The sequence below is a fragment of the Oncorhynchus mykiss genome, chromosome 8 (genome assembly GCF_013265735.2).
Source record: "Oncorhynchus mykiss isolate Arlee chromosome 8, USDA_OmykA_1.1, whole genome shotgun sequence".
NCBI lineage: Eukaryota > Metazoa > Chordata > Actinopteri > Salmoniformes > Salmonidae > Oncorhynchus > Oncorhynchus mykiss.
In genome coordinates this window covers 69,066,414-69,082,324 of record NC_048572.1, presented here as the reverse complement: position 1 = coordinate 69,082,324, position 15,911 = coordinate 69,066,414, and the positions used below count along the sequence as shown (strand labels likewise).

The window sequence follows — 15,911 nt, the reverse complement described above, 5'->3', positions numbered from 1 at the left end:
ACATTCATATTTTATATTTTGAAACATGCTTATTTAATCAATTGAATTGACAGAAAATGGCCATATCGCCCATCCCTAACCACCACCATTCATATCACCACACCACCACCACCACACCCAGAGCTTGCTGTCTGTCTTACCTGACTGCTGTGTGCTTTGCAGTGGGGCTGTACTGTTATCCATGAGTCTGTGACTGACTCCATTGGGGCAGCCTGTTGAGGTGGTGGTGGTGGTGGCAGAGCCATTCACGTGCATCCCTGTACCTCCGTTCCTCTTGACCGAGCTGGAGCGTGTGGGGACCGGCATGAACGTGGGGTCCAGGTCCATAATCAACTGGTTGAGCTGGTCGATGGAGTTATCAATGTCCACGGTCAAAGAGTTGAACTCCTCGTCTCGCTTGTTCTTGTTGACGACCGCAGGAGACTGCTCAGTGTGATTTTGTGGCAGGGCCATCACCGTTCTCTGGACAGCAGTGTCCATCCTCAGCACGGAGCTTTGTTGTGGCACTGTAGAGGCTGGTGGTTTGGGTGGGCTTCCCTCCTGCTGCTTGTTGTCCCCTGGGTACCTCTCCCTTTCCTCACCCTCCTCGGCCTGCAGGTAGGCATATTGATGGGCTGCTACCATCTGCTGCTGGCGCACCCAGGTGTGTGTGGAGTAGCTGCCCTGCAGGTAGACCTGCTGCTTGGGCATGGGAACAGTGCTGGCTGGGGTGGAGGCAGAGATCGAAGCACTCCTTTGGCCCAGACAGCCCCTCCGGGCCTCAGCATAGGCCCTCTCATACTCCTCCATGGCTGCAGGGGCTGGGTGGTGGTGCTGGGGCTGGTGGTGAGGCTGGTGCTGGAGCTCCTCTCCCCCGGGGCTGCCAAAGCCATCCGACAGCAGGGAATTCTGGCTGCTCTTGTGGCAGGACGATGACAGGGTTCCCAGGCTGTCCACACTGTGCAGGTCGTGACCCGACAGGAGGACCAGGTCATCCAGGATGTCCGTTTCCCTCTCCCTGGGGGGCCGCGGGTCTCCGACGACATGCACCTGGACTTGGACCAGTCTCTGGAAGGCCACCCCTCCTGGCCCTCCACCTCCGCACTCAGACATCTCCTCAAGCTCTCGGGAGGGTTCCTCCAGGCCGAACCCACTCAGCAGGCGCTTCAGCTGAGCCTTTTCCTGGCGGCTGGGACCCTGCTGGGACCTGGTGCTGGTGGTGATGGGAACTGGGGGTCGGTCGGTCCAGAGGGAGATGCTGGACAGGCCTGAGTCACTGCTGGCTGAGAGGGCGTGGTCGCTGTGGTCGGGGCTGCTGGTGATCGATGTGGCTCGGTGGGCTCCACGGCCCAGGGTCATGCTGGTGGATCCTCCCCCATTAGCGCTCCTCTTGGACAGGGCTGCTTTGTCCTGGGCCAGGCCCTGAGAGCGAGGCACTGGAACGACAAGAGATGGAGCGTCTTCAAACGGTCAGCTGGTATGGAGACACACACAGACATGACCACACATGGACACACACACATACAGGTGGATGACCACAAAGACGCTCACATGACCAAAAAGACGATCACGTTCTCACATACACAAATAAGTTCTTACATTCACAATCACATGGAATGAACAACAAGTACAGCTCCCTGATAAAAACAAACAGGGATACACAAACTCACACCCTTTGACACACAAACATTCAAATGAACACACACATTAACTCAAAAGTATGCCACATTTCCAGAGCTGGTGGACAATGAGTAGGCTACAGGTTGTAAGAACAACAAAGCAAGGGAATTATCAGCACTTCAACTGCACAGGACAAGAGTGTTCTCCTAGACAACAGTGCAGCACAGAATAGTTTCCCCTCAATCTCAAACCAAAACAACACAAACTAATCACAAAATCTAACCATTCTGATTAAATAAAACCACAAAAGTATCACCAACCAACAATGATTTAGGCTAGAGTTGATCCCACTCCAAGAACTCCCAAGTTCTAACCATCAGCCACATTATTTTGCGAATGAAAAAAAATACCTATAACTCTCATTCGTACATTGTGCTGTACGGTGTTCCTCATGTTTAGGTTATATAACTAACTGGTGATGAAAGCCAAGAAGCCACCCATCTGTCTCTCTGTGTGCTGATATAGGAGAGACAAAGTGATGTTTAGTCCCCAGTCAGTCAGTCACAGTGTTTGATCTCTGCATTCCTCACTGTGGGGTGATTTACCAACCCGTCCCCACTACCCTTTGACCCTCCAACATATGTCTAAACAGCCCAGTTAAACCCTGGGCAGAAAAATACAACCACAGTCAGAGATCAAAGCAGCACAGTCAAATCCATCGCTCTTGCTCATTCCTCGAATAGATTACTGAAGAGAAAATGAAAGAGTTCTAGCTAGCTAACAAGACAAGCAACCAGTGCTTACAGAATGCAGCTCAATGCATTAGACGTATTCCATGTGCAAGCGAAGGCTGTGTTGAAGTCGTGGGTAAAAGCACCATTCCACAATCAGTGTCACTCTCCTCTAGCTCAACAAAGGAGAGTTAGCAACATGACCCTGGTGCCTCTGTCTCAATCTGGTGGGTTAAGTACTTTCCTTTCAGTCAAGCCAATAGGGCTGTTGTAGGATCTGAATACCAGACACGCATGATAAAAGAGATACCCTCCTCCTCTACCCTGCCTTATGCTGGTTTACCCCTACACACATACACACACACACACACACACACACACACACACACACACAAACACACGCACACACACACACACACACAAACACACGCGCACACACACACGCACACGCACACACACAAGCACACACATAGGGTTCTCTTGAACTCACATCCGGCTCTCTACAGCAAGTCTCAGGCCTCCTCAGCAGGCTACATTCCAGGTCAGAACAGAACTCCTAGGAGAATTCCAACAGATCCCTCTACAACATTACAACGCAAAGGTAGTAACAATTCTGAAGACAGATGTCTCCCTCCTCTCTCTCGCTCTCTCCCTCTGGTGCCTCAGTATGTTACCCTCCCACTTCCCCCCCCCCTCTTCCTCTTCCCTCAAGGCCCCCCTTCTTCTTCAAAATCGAATGCAGACACAGCTCTTACCTTCTCCTTCACCGGCTGCAGGTAAATAAGTGCACGCAGTAGACAACTACCATCTCCCGCATAATAAAATTGAGAAATAGAGAAAAGATATGGAGAGCAGGAGGTGATAAATAAGGACTGTGAAGTTTAGCAAACAGATAGTAGGCTCCCACACACACATACTGGTCCTGCTAGCAGCGAGAAGGAAGGTGAGAGTATTTGCACTCCACACAGGGGGGACCTTGAGGAATGTAAACAAGTGGGGAGGGGCCATGGGGTGAGGGAGGGGCCATGGGGTGAGGGAGGGGCCATGGGGTGGGGGCGGGTTCGGTGCTGAGCTGTAACCCGAACTCGAGCCTGGCTGCATCAGGGGACTACCCTGCCGGGAGGGAGGACGAGGGTATGAGAGAGCGAGAGAGAGACCATATTAGAGACCCATATTTCCCTCAGATTACACAGATTCACAAAGATTTTGAAAATAAACTCAATTTTGATAAACTCCCATATCTACTGGGTGAAATACAACGGTGTGCCATCACAGCAGCAAGATTTGTAACTTGTTGCCACAAGAAAAGGGCAACCAGTGAAGAACCAACACCATTGTAAATACAACCCATATTTACGTTTATTTATTTTCCCTTTTGTACTTTACTATTTGCACACCGTTACAACATTGTATATAGACATAATATGACATTTGAAATGTCTTTATTCTTTTGGAACTTCTGTGAGTGTAATGTTTACTGTAAATTGTTATTATTTATTTCCCTTTTGTTTATTATCTATTTCCTCTTGCTTTGGCAATGTTAACATATGTTTCCCATGCCAATAAAGCCCTTGAATTGAATTGAGTTGAATTGAGAAAGAGAGAGAGAGAAGCAGAGAGGATCTGAGGAATGAAAACAACATTTCTTCTCCTCTCCTCCTTCCCGCTTTCTTTCACACTGTAGAGAGAAACTTCATTAGAGCAAGCCTGCCTTCTAGTTGGGCCCTCTGCTGTTTTTTTTAAACCTGCCCAGATAGCCAGGTTGTTTTTCTCTCGCTCTGGTGTATTATGAAATTACATGTCTGCCATCCGTGCTGCGTACAACACAGCGTGGAAACAGATGTGCCCTCGCCTCAATTATGGGGTTCAACAATTGTTTCTACTGTTTTTGTCTATCGTAAAACACACACTGTCATGGCTGAGGTTCATGGGTGGTTAATCAAGTATGGTCCCATCTGGTGGTCTTCATCTTTGACCCATTTCATCTATCCTAGACCTTCAAGTTTCAAGTTTTTATTGTCACTTGCACTAGTACAGTGAAATGCCTTTATTTCTTGCTAAAAAGAGCACCCGGCTAACTAGCTAGCCATTTCGCATTGGTTACACCAACCTACCTTTTGACCTCCTCCTTTTCCGCAGCAACCAGTGATCCAAGTCAACAGCATCAATGTAACAGTATAGCTTCCATCCCTCTCATCGCCCCTACCTGGGCTCAAACCAGGGACCCTTTGCTCACATCAACAACTGCCTCCCACGAAGCATCGTTACCCATCGCTCCACAAAAGCCGCAGCCTTTGCTGAGCAATGGGAACCACTACTTCAAGGCCTCAGGGCGAGTGAAGTCACCGTTTGAAACGCTATTAGCGCGCACCCCGCTAGTTTTGTTACGTGTGTGTGAGCAAATTATGTGTGTGTGTGCGTGTGTGTAAACGGGTGGGGTGGGGAGGATTGGAGGCATTGATCAAACAACTTTTGGATAGAAATTGTACATTTTCTTAGGTTATTATGGTGTTATAAAACACTTCACACTCAACAAGCATTAGGGCAAATGGGAATGTAGCTGCAAAACTGTTGCTCTGAAGCCAACTATTCTTAACCCCCAGAGGGACTGTTGTTGCTACACCTTTGAAATTACCCTACTCTTACTCTGCTCCATTCACATGACTGTTATTACCATCTGCCATCCCTCCTCCACCTCTCCTACTGTATGACAGGCCTGTGAGTCATGAAGCTTAATGACCATCATCATCCTCATTTCTATCCCTCCTGGCCAGGCCCTGGCCTAGCTGCCGTTAAAGGGAAGGTTGCACAATGTATTTCCACAAAATGAACAACGCAGATGGATTCAATTCCATCTAAACAGTCTTTAAGCAACAGTGTATAAGAAAAATATGTTATGCACTTCTATTTTTGCAATTTGAATTACATTGACAGTCAATACCAACAGTCAATTGCGGCTTTGATGTCAAGAAGGGAACGGCCTGATGGTAGCGGCAGTGCACTACAACCACTGTTTACCGGCATGCATGTTTGTCCGAAATGTGAGAAGTTTGACCGCTTTGTGAGGAGGGGAACCCCTGGTGCTTCGGTCATTTTGATGGCTACCAACAGTGGAAGAGTGGATTCACCATGAAGTTGAGGCTAAAAACCGGTTCTGAGCTCACAGTCAATGTAGGCTTCAAGTCCACTGACACCACCGGTGCTACTGCAGCATAACGGCTGGTGACTTCAATGATTGATGTGAATCAGGTAAGTACAGTTGAAGTCGGAAGTTTACATACACTTAGGTTGGAGTCATTAAAACTCATTTTTCAACCACTCCACAAATTTCTTGTTAACTAACTATAGTTTTGGCAAGTCGGTTAGGACATCTACTTTGTGCATGACACAAGTTATTTTTCCAACAATTGTTTACAGGCAGATTATTTCACTAATAATTCACTGTATTACAATTCCAGTGGGTCAGAAGTTTACATACACTAAGTTGACTGTGCTTTTAAACTGCTTGGAAAATTTCAGAAAATTATGTAATGTCTTTAGAAGCCTCTGAGAGGCTAATTGACATCATTTGAGTCAATTGGAGGTGTACCTGTGGATGTATTTCAAGGCCTACCTTCGAACTCAGTCCCTATTTGCTTGACATCATGGGAAAATCAAAAGAAATCAGTCAAGACCTCATGAAAAAAATTATAAACCTCCACAAGTCTGTTTCATCCTTGGGAGCAATTTCCAAACGCCTGAAGGTACCACGTTCATCTGTACAAACAATAGTACACAAGTAGGGACCACGCAGTCATCATACCGCTCAGGAAGGAGAAGCATTCTGTCTCGTAGAGATGAACGTACTTTGGTGCGAAAAGTGCAAATCAATCCCAGAACAACAGCAAAGGACCTTATGAAGATGCTGGACGAAACGGGTACAAAAGTATCTATATCCATAGTAAAATGAGTCCTATATCGACATAACCTGAAAGTCCGCTCAGCAAGGAAGAAGTCACTGCTCCAAAACCGCCATAAAAAAAGCCAGATTATGGTTTGCAACTGCACATGGGGACAAAGATCATACTTTTTGGATAAAAGTAGAACTGTTTGGCCATAATGACCATTGTTATGTGGATATATTATGTATTCTATTATGGATACATTATGTGGATATATTGAAGCAAAATCTCAAGACATTACTCAGGATGTTAAGGAGTGGCCATCACAAAGCCCTGACCTCAAGCCTATAGTAAATGTGTGGGCAGAACTGAAAAAGCGTGCACGAGCAAGGAGGCCTACAAACCTGACTCAGTTACACCAGCTCTGTCAGGAGGAATGGGCCAAAATCCACCCAACTTATTGTGGGAAGCTTGTGGAAGGCTACCTGAAACGTTTGACCCAAGTTAAACAATTTAAAGGCAATGCTACCAAATACTAATTGAGTGTATGTAAACTTCTGACCCACTGGGAATGTGATTAAATAAATAAAAGCTGAAATAAATAATTCTCTATACTATTATTCTGACATTTCACATTCTTAACATAAAGTGGTTATCCTAACTGGATTTTTACTAGGATTAAATGTCAGAAATTGTGAAAAACTGAGTTCAAATATATTTGACTAAGGTGTATGTAAACTTCCGACCTCAACTATAGGTACCAAAGTGGCCAAAGAGTTTTGTCGTTATATTGCTAGTAGATTATGAAAAACCAAGACTATATACAATGCATTCGGAAAGCATTCAGACCCTTTACCTTTTTCCAGATTGTGTTACGTTACAGAATTTTGTTACATTACAGCCTTATGGACATGATTTGGAAAGGCACACACCTGTCTGTATAAGGTCTCACAGTTGACAGTGCATGTCAGAGCAAAAACCAAGCCATGAGGTTGAAGGAACTCAGAGACAGGATTGTGTCAAGGCACAGATATGGGGAAGGGTACCAAAAAAAAGGGGAAGGGTACCAAGAAAACAGTGGACTCCATCATTTTTAAATGGAAGAAGTTTGGAACCACGACGACTCTTCCTAGAGCTAGCCACCCGGCCAAACTGAGCAATCGGGGGAGAAGGGCCTTGGTCAGGGTGACCAAGAACCCTGACCAAGAACCCAATGGTCACTCTGACAGAGCTCCAGAGTTCCTCTGTGGAGATGGGAGAACCTTCCAGATGGACAACCCTCTCTGCAGCACTCCACCAATCAGGCCTTTATGGTAGAGTGGCCAGACGGAAGCTACTCTACAGTAAAAGGTACATGACAGCCTGCTTGGAGTTTGGCAAAAGGCACCTAAAGGAATCTCAGACCATGAGAAACAAGATTCTCTGGCTGAAAGATTAAACGCTTTGGCCTGAATGCCAAGCGTCACGTCTGGAGGGCACCTGGCGCCATCTTTACGGTGAAGCATGGTGGTGGCAGCATCACGCTGTGGGGATTTTTTTCGGAGGCAGAGACTGCAAGATTAGTCAGGGTCGAGGGAAAGATGAACGGAGCAAAGTACAGAGATCCTTGATGAAAACCTGCTCCAGAGCATTCAGGACCTCAGACTGGGGCAAAGGTTCATCTTCCAACAGGACAATGACCCTAAACACACAGCCAATACAACGCAGGAGTGGCTTCGGGACAAGTCTCTGAATCACCTTGAGTGGCCCAGCCAGAGCCCGGACTTGAACCCGATCAAACATCTCTGGAGAGACCTGAAAACAGCTGTCCAGCAATGCTCCCCCCATCCAACCCAACAGAGCTTGAGAGGATCTGCAGAGAATAATGGGAAAACTCCCCCAATACAGGTGTGCCAAGCTTGTAGTGTCATACCCAAGAAGACTCAAGGCTGTAATCGCTTCCAAAGGTGCTTCAACAAAGTACTCAGTGAAGGGTCGGAATAGTTGTGTAAATGTGATATTCCCAGGTTTTTTTTATACATTTGCTAAAATAGATAAAAAAAAAACGTTGTAATTGTGCGGTATTATGTGTAGATTTCTGAGGGATTTAAAAAAAAGTCAAGCAGTCTGAATGCACCTGGCCATGCATAAGGAACTGTCCCACTCACACAGATCTAGCATGGGGTTTGGGGATGGAAGCTAGCTAGATAGAAACTACAGCAACTCCATCAATAGAATACGTTTTAAATTGTAAATTGTAAAATTCCAATCGGATTAATGTAATTCTTTATTTCAAGGTATGTCTTTATTTTTGCTAAACTGGCTGATCTTTATTGTCCGATATAACTTGCAGGATATCATGGTAGCCAATGTTTGAGTAGCACTCAGATTAGGATGTGGCTAGCTTTAGCTACCATCGGCCAACAACAGAGTTTTAGCCAGTTTGGCTATAGACTTTCAATGTCTAATATCTAACAGTAGGAGAAATGCTGATGTGCTGAACTGCTAATAAGTGATGTGTTTCAAGGCTGCTAGTGGTTAGCTAGTGGTTAGCTAGTAGGGGTAAGCCAGAGGTGTAAAAGGGCAATGAAAAAAGCCTGTGAGTTGTATGTGTTTTCAAAAAGAATTATACAGAATAAATAAATCACAGGATATGGTCAGATGTTCCCTTTATTCAGAGTGCCAAAACATTTTTTCAAAAACAATAGTAGGACTCTGCATGATGTGGGTCTTTACCGTCTTATGTGGACAGTTTCGCCCTGCTAGTGCTCCTCTTTATGTCACATTTCTGAAATATTTTCTTACATAACTTCAGTCAAATTCTGATCAAATATAAATTTCTCCCAAATTGCAAATGTAAAGTGATATGTCGTATTGGGACATTTAGTTGGAAGGATGAAGCAAATCAGAATGTTTAATGGCAAATTAATTCTGCAATCTTCCCTTTAAGGCCCAGTTTGAGGCCCAGCCAGACAGCCCTCAGCTAAAACATTCCTCATTAATCCAGCCGGCTTGTTAAATGGCTCTACTCTGACTCACTGACTCACTGACTCACTCACCGGGAGCTAGAGGCAGAAACAGAGTTGAGAGAGATGGGAGCCCTCAGTAGTGGAGAAGTCTACTGTGGTCTAGGCATTATCTGTGAATAGGCTCAAAGGCGGTTGTTGACACACCTGGTAATGATTACAGGGACACCCCCTGATTCATGTACACGGGAAGTGAGTTTCTAAAAAACAAAACAAACACTGGCTGGATTTGTTTCTGTTGATGGAGAGGACATTTACCCAGGAAAGAGTAGTTCAGTTTCCAGTAAGTTGTGTGAGGTAAAGTATTGTGTAAAAGAAAATCCTGGAAAGAAAATCCTGGTAAAGAAATCTATTTGATTGATACAATAACAACAGCTATATCAATAAGGATTTGTTTCTAAAGGACCTATTCTTATATCCCTCATTAAAGATCAATCCACCATGGTATACTAGAAGATCAACACAAATTTCAAATAGATTAGATTTAAAAAGCCATTGAAGTAAATGATGTTGCCTTTCCACATACATAACACTGAGGTGGTAAGCAGTCTTTAAAATGGCAAGAGTACTTCCTCCTTTCCTTAACCCACTGATTGTCAGCTAGTCAGAGGGACACTGGGAGCTGCCAATGGACTGGTAAGTAGCTGCTGAATTCCTGTAGAGCTCCCAGTCTTTCCTCTCCAATCTAGAGTTTACATGAGAAAACAAGGCCGTAAATATTCCACAGGAATGCCTCAAAGCAACACTTTTATTTTTTGTTTAGGCTGTTGTTGTATGCCTTTAATTAATATTTTAATTAAAAAAATGTGCTCTTTCATTACGCGCCCAGAGACTCTTGATCTAACACTTCAAACATAAAAGTTGTGTAGTTGAGTTAAAAAAAGCAATATAACAAATTGTCTTTATCATTAAATGGCTTCTATGGGTGTTATATATAAATGCTTATTGTATAACGGGCCTGGGTGGATTCATGGTTTAATGCCACCATATCGCTCTATTCTGGGAGGTTGTTGTGAATTCCGCGGTTGAGAAGAGAGATCTGGCAGAGCAGCAACCACCACAGCAAGGAGGGGACGCCCTGACTGTGTGTGTGTGTGTGTGTGTGTGTGTGTGTGTGTGTGTGTGTGTGTGTGTGTGTGTGTGTGTGTGTGTGTGAGAGAGAGAGCACACCCGCGCCTGCGTGAGTGGGTTGGTTGAAGCATGCCTATTAATTTGATACAACAACAACAACAGAATTCTCTGGGGAACTACCCGTTCTCTCTATGACCCCTGGCTTGCTGTATGCCCTATGGTAGCAGCACTATTCTGTCGCTAGCAAATAACAACCCAAAAGACCTACTGAAACATCTCACTAGAATTTTCCTAACCCTAAACCAAGCTGAGATTGACATTGCCATTCTTAGCAGTATGAGAATCTCTGTGCCTTCGGTTCATCAAAAGGATATGCTATCCTTCATATCCTCTGTTCGCCATAGTAAATAAATAATATTTCCATACAACTTGCCCTGGTGCAAATCTTTCTTATGAGCAATGGGTCCCACTGCCACATAAACCAGGCCAGTGACGACTGACTGTGTGTGTGTTAATGTAATCACGCTGTGGTCCCTATATGATACAGTACAGAATGAGGTGGGCCAACCAGAGCATAGGACTATGAATCTGTCAAGCTCTGCAGTACTGTTTACAGGGTTGCTGAGAGATCTGTTTCACTGGAAAAAATATTGCAGTTATCACCTCCCACTGGGCACGGACTGGTTGAATCAACATTGATGGCATGTACTTTCAAAGAAATTATGTTGAACCAATGTGGAATAGATGCTGAATTGACATATGTGCCCAGTGGGTTGGCTCTCTAAGGAATGATCCATTTGTTAATTTATAAAAAATAAGCACTGACTGAACCAAATGCGTTTTGATTGGTTTTACCTGGGTGTACCTGTGTTGGTAAAACTGGAGCTTGGTTAAGGAGTTGTTCCTGACAGGGACAGCCTACATGTGGCCCAGATATTTTACTGGTCAGAAAAAACACCCTAGTAATGGCACAGTGGACAATGTAAGCAGATAAATTCCTCATAAAACTCATAAAATTGACATGCTATACTACTGACCCAGATATGGCTTGGTAACTGGATGAACTTGTTTGTTAGTTATGGTGGATCATTTGATAGTAAGTTAGAGTGATTGTAAGCTTTATCTTCCACACTGTAATGAGGAGAAATAAGTCAGAGGGACTGCTGTTACCTTCCCCGTCATTGATGTTCTGGTAGGAGTCCCACCGTGTCAGAGGGTCGGCTGTGTTGTAGTCCACACTGACGTCTGCCCCGTTCTGCCAGCGCTCTGCACCTAGACCAATCAAAACCAAGGATTCACTCTGAGATGCTCTTATATGGTTCTTATATGGTCCAATCAACCGCAAGGGATCAGTGGGGCAATCTTCTAGGTTTAAACTTTTGAGGAACACTGTTGGAAAGAAGCCTTTTGTGTTTCTTTCCTAGAAGTGATTTGTGGCCGGAGTGTTTTCATCTTCCAACTGAGAGGTGAAGGAATGTTACTTTTTACTAGTTGTGTAGACCACACATGCTCGGACACATGCATGAGCTCACGCACGCACGCACGCACGCACGCACGCACGCACGCACACACACACACACACACACACACACACACACACACACACACACACACACACACACACACACACACACACACACACACACCCTCCTGTGGGGCTGGGAGGCAGGGCATGCTATGCTCTTTTACCTATCTGTCAGTACACACTTCACACTACATTTCCCCTCTACGGAATTCCACATCCTCATCTCGGCAGAGGGAAGAGGGGGAAGGAGGGGGGATTGAGGGGGAAGCTAGGTGGTGAAAGCACCATGTGTCTGGAGGTTTTCAAACCCTCCTGCTTTTCTAATTGGGTTAAGGAGTTAGAAAAATACCTGGGATCTTCTCCGGGCCCTCGGAGAACACCAGCTCTACTTTCCCGTAGTCAGGAAATCTAGGTTCTGCAGAGTCAACACAAAGGAATGCCGTGAGTGTGGCTGCGTTGTAACGCAACGGAAAGATGAATGATGCTGCATATGTGTTTTTTATAAAGGAAAATTAAGTCCAGCAGAGACATTCTCTAGGCCTTTCCAGGTGTGTGTGTGTGTGTGTGTGTGTGTGTGTGTATACCTTTATTGGCAGTCTCCATGTCCTCCTTCTCGAACATCAGGTTGTAGCCCTGCACTGCTCCCGTGTGGAACTGGAGCCGGAAGATCACCTCACGCTCCGAAGTGACATCACTCTTATGGTAACATTTCACCTGCAGAGACAGGGGGAGACAGGGTGTAACAGCAGTTTGTGTGGCTATTCATGTGACGTTTATCAAGTCAGTTGTTGGCATCTGCTATGTTTCTTACCATTTTAAATGTCTTCTGTTAATGTTATCTATCATGACTTCCATATTTATTTTTGTATGGTATACCCAATACATTCCAATACATATGTTATGTGATGCTATGAGAAGTTGGTCTTACCATTATGTCTCCCTTTAGCAGCTGAGCAGGTTCCAGACTGATGCATATCCTGTCTCTGTGTCCAGGCCCAATGTGACTGGGTAATAGAGACAAACAACCAATCAGAGAGAACATTCTATGACCAATCACTGACACTCACAGAAAGTGAATTAGTACAACAACCAATTATGCTTCAAAGAAAATGGTATCCCTTATTGTGAAACTAAATTGTAAAATGTGTGCTTACTAAACCCCTGAGGAGTAGGGGGTTTAAATGTGTGCTTACTAAACCCTGAGGAGTAGGGGGTTTAAATGTGTGCTTACTAAACCCCTGGGGAGTAGGGGGTTTAAATGTGTGCTTACTAAACCACTGAGGAGTAGGGGGTTTAAATGTGTGCTTACTAAACCCTGAGGAGTAGGGGGTTTAAATGTGTGCTTACTAAACCCCTGGGGAGTAGGGGGTTTAAATGTGTGCTTACTAAACCCCTGAGGAGTAGGGGGTTTAAATGTGTGCTTACTAAACCCTGAGGAGTAGGGGGTTTAAATGTGTGCTTACTAGACCCCTGAGGAGTAGGGGGTTTAAATGTGTGCTTACTAAACCCCTGAGGAGTAGGTGGTTTAAATGTGTGCTTACTAGACCCCAGAGGAGTAGGGGGTTTAAATGTGTGCTTACTAGACCCCTGAGGAGTAGGGGGTTTAAATGTGTGCTTACTAAACCCATGAGGAATAGGGGGTTTAAATGTGTGCTTACTAAACCCCTGAGGAGTAGGGGGTTTAAATGTGTGCTTACTAAACCCCTGGGGAGTAGGGGGTTTAAATGTGTGCTTACTAGACCCCTGAGGAGTAGGGGGTTTAAATGTGTGCTTACTAAACCCATGAGGAATAGGGGGTTTAAATGTGTGCTTACTAAACCCCTGAGGAGTAGGGGGTTTAAATGTGTTCTTACTAGACCCCGGAGGAGTAGGGGGTTTAAATGTGTGCTTACTAAACCCATGAGGAGTAGGGGGTTTAAATGTGTGCTTACTAAACCCCTGGGGAGTAGGGGGTTTAAATGTGTGCTTACTAGACCCCCGATGAGTAGGGGGTTGAAAATGTGTCCTTACTAAACCTCTGAGGAGTAGGGGGTTTAAATGTGTGCTTACTAGACCCCTGAGGAGTAGGGGGTTTAAATGTGTGCTTACTCAACCCCTGAGGAGTAGGGGGTTTAAATGTGTGCTTACTAGACCCCTGAGGAGTAGGGGGTTTAAATGTGTGCTTACTAGACCCCCGATGAGTAGGGGGTTTAAATGTGTGCTTACTAGACCCCTGAGGAGTAAGGGGTTTAAATGTGTGCTTACTAAACCCCTGGGGAGTAGGGGGTTTAAATGTGTGCTTACTAGACCCCTGAGGAGTAGGGGGTTTAAATGTGTGCTTACTAGATCCCTGAGGAGTAGGGGGTTTAAATGTGTGCTTACTAGACCCCGGAGGAGTAGGGGGTTTAAATCTGTGCTTACTAAACCCCTGAGGAGTAGGGGGTTTAAATGTGTGCTTACTAGACCCCTGAGGAGTAGGGGGTTTAAATGTGTTCTTACTAGACCCCGGAGGAGTAGACAGCTTGCATTCCCTGGTACACTTTCAGATATGGGCGACACACTTGAAAAAAGAGAAATAGAAAAGAGTGGAATTCAGCAGAAATAGTGGGGACCAAATGAACAAGTGTTATGATTAGGTTACCTTTTGAAATGGCATTGTATCAATGTACTGCATCATGAATTCATTAATGTTATGATATACTGTATCATGTATTAATTCATGTTGGTATCAAGTGACAGTCAGTCATAATTGCTAATGAAATGGCATAAATCCTTTCCCTCAAGCTTCTTGTGGGCTGTTACAGAGAACGCACAGGAAATCTGACCTGACAATTTGCGACTTGACAAATTGTGTCAGTCTCTAAGATGCTACTAGGCATATCTCTATGTAAGCGTCACGTGCGACATTGGCAGCCTCTCAAGCAACCTATAGGCATGTCACATGCAACATGTTCTGTATGTTTCCACTGTGGTCAACTGCTGTTCTAACAGAGGTTTGTACCAGTAGTTCCATCCAGTGCTTCATTTGTAAATTGAGCCGAGAGGGGGCTGACCTGGGTTGCTATTATAAATTAACATTTATGAACAAGTGAAATTAATATTTAATACATAAATAAATATTTATAATAAAGCATTGCATGCATATCATGGCTTTTGCGTGCTGGCATAGAGCAGTAGAGTAGAGGCGCTTGCAGAAGAGGGTGTGGGAGAAATGTAGCCTTTTACATCATTTTACATAGTTTAAGATGACTGGAGACTTCAGCATAATCTTTTTAAATACCTCACAAATTGAGAATCTGAGATCAATAAAAACAACCTGGTCTTGAATCCATCAATTGCCCAGGCCTGTATGTGTGGAAACACACATATTGTACAATATGGGGAGAAAATTATAGTGTAAAACAGCTTTCCAGTTTCACTGACTCACCCAATGATGCGCAGCGTTACAAGCATTTCGCTACACTCGCAATAACATCTGCTAACCATGTGTATGTGACCAGTAACATTTGATTTGATTTGGGCCGACCAACCAGTGCTCCCGCACATTGGCTAACCAGGCTATCTATCTTGTTGTGTCCCGCCCACCACCCACCACCCTCCAACCCCTCTTTTCCGCTGCTGCTACTCTCTGGTCATCATATATGCATAGTCAATTTAACCATATCTACATGTACATACGACCTCGGTCAGCCTGTCTAACCGTGGTCTGTATGTAGCCTTGATACTTTTATAGCCTCGCTACTGTATGTAGCCTGTCTTTTTACTGTTGTTTTATTTCTTCACTTACCTATTGTTCACCTAATACCTTTTTTGCACTATTGGTTAGAGCCTGTAAGTTAGCATTTCACTGTAAGGTCTACACCGGTTGTATTCGGTGCATATGACAAATAAACTTTAATTTGATTTGATTTTAGTTCACTCACCGGCGATGGCCGATGCGCTCATGCCAAAAGCCTATGTCTCTCTTGTTTTACTTTGTAAAACAACGTTGTTCGCTCAATAGGCCTATTTAAAAGTTGATCACATATCTGGTAGCCTACAGACAATACTCTTCTCTTTTCAGCAGAATCCATTTGCTTTCAAACCTGTGTTTTACCACAATGTTTGGCTATTTGAAATA

General features: G+C 44.7%; 1 protein-coding gene across 2 annotated transcripts in view; it reads right to left on the bottom strand.

Moving 5' to 3' along the window:
- LOC110530428 (tensin-3) overlaps window positions 1-15,911 on the bottom strand; it is a 70,585-nt gene that overhangs the window by 34,671 nt on the left and 20,003 nt on the right. For both annotated transcript variants that reach the window (XM_036986060.1, XM_036986059.1), the window contains exons 8-13: window positions 14,291-14,351; window positions 12,741-12,816; window positions 12,397-12,526; window positions 12,162-12,227; window positions 11,458-11,559; window positions 141-1,415 (exon numbers count right to left, since the gene is read on the bottom strand). In XM_036986060.1, coding sequence (XP_036841955.1) covers window positions 141-1,415; window positions 11,458-11,559; window positions 12,162-12,227; window positions 12,397-12,526; window positions 12,741-12,816; window positions 14,291-14,351 — 1,710 coding nt within the window. The remainder of the gene's footprint in view (window positions 1-140; window positions 1,416-11,457; window positions 11,560-12,161; window positions 12,228-12,396; window positions 12,527-12,740; window positions 12,817-14,290; window positions 14,352-15,911) is intronic.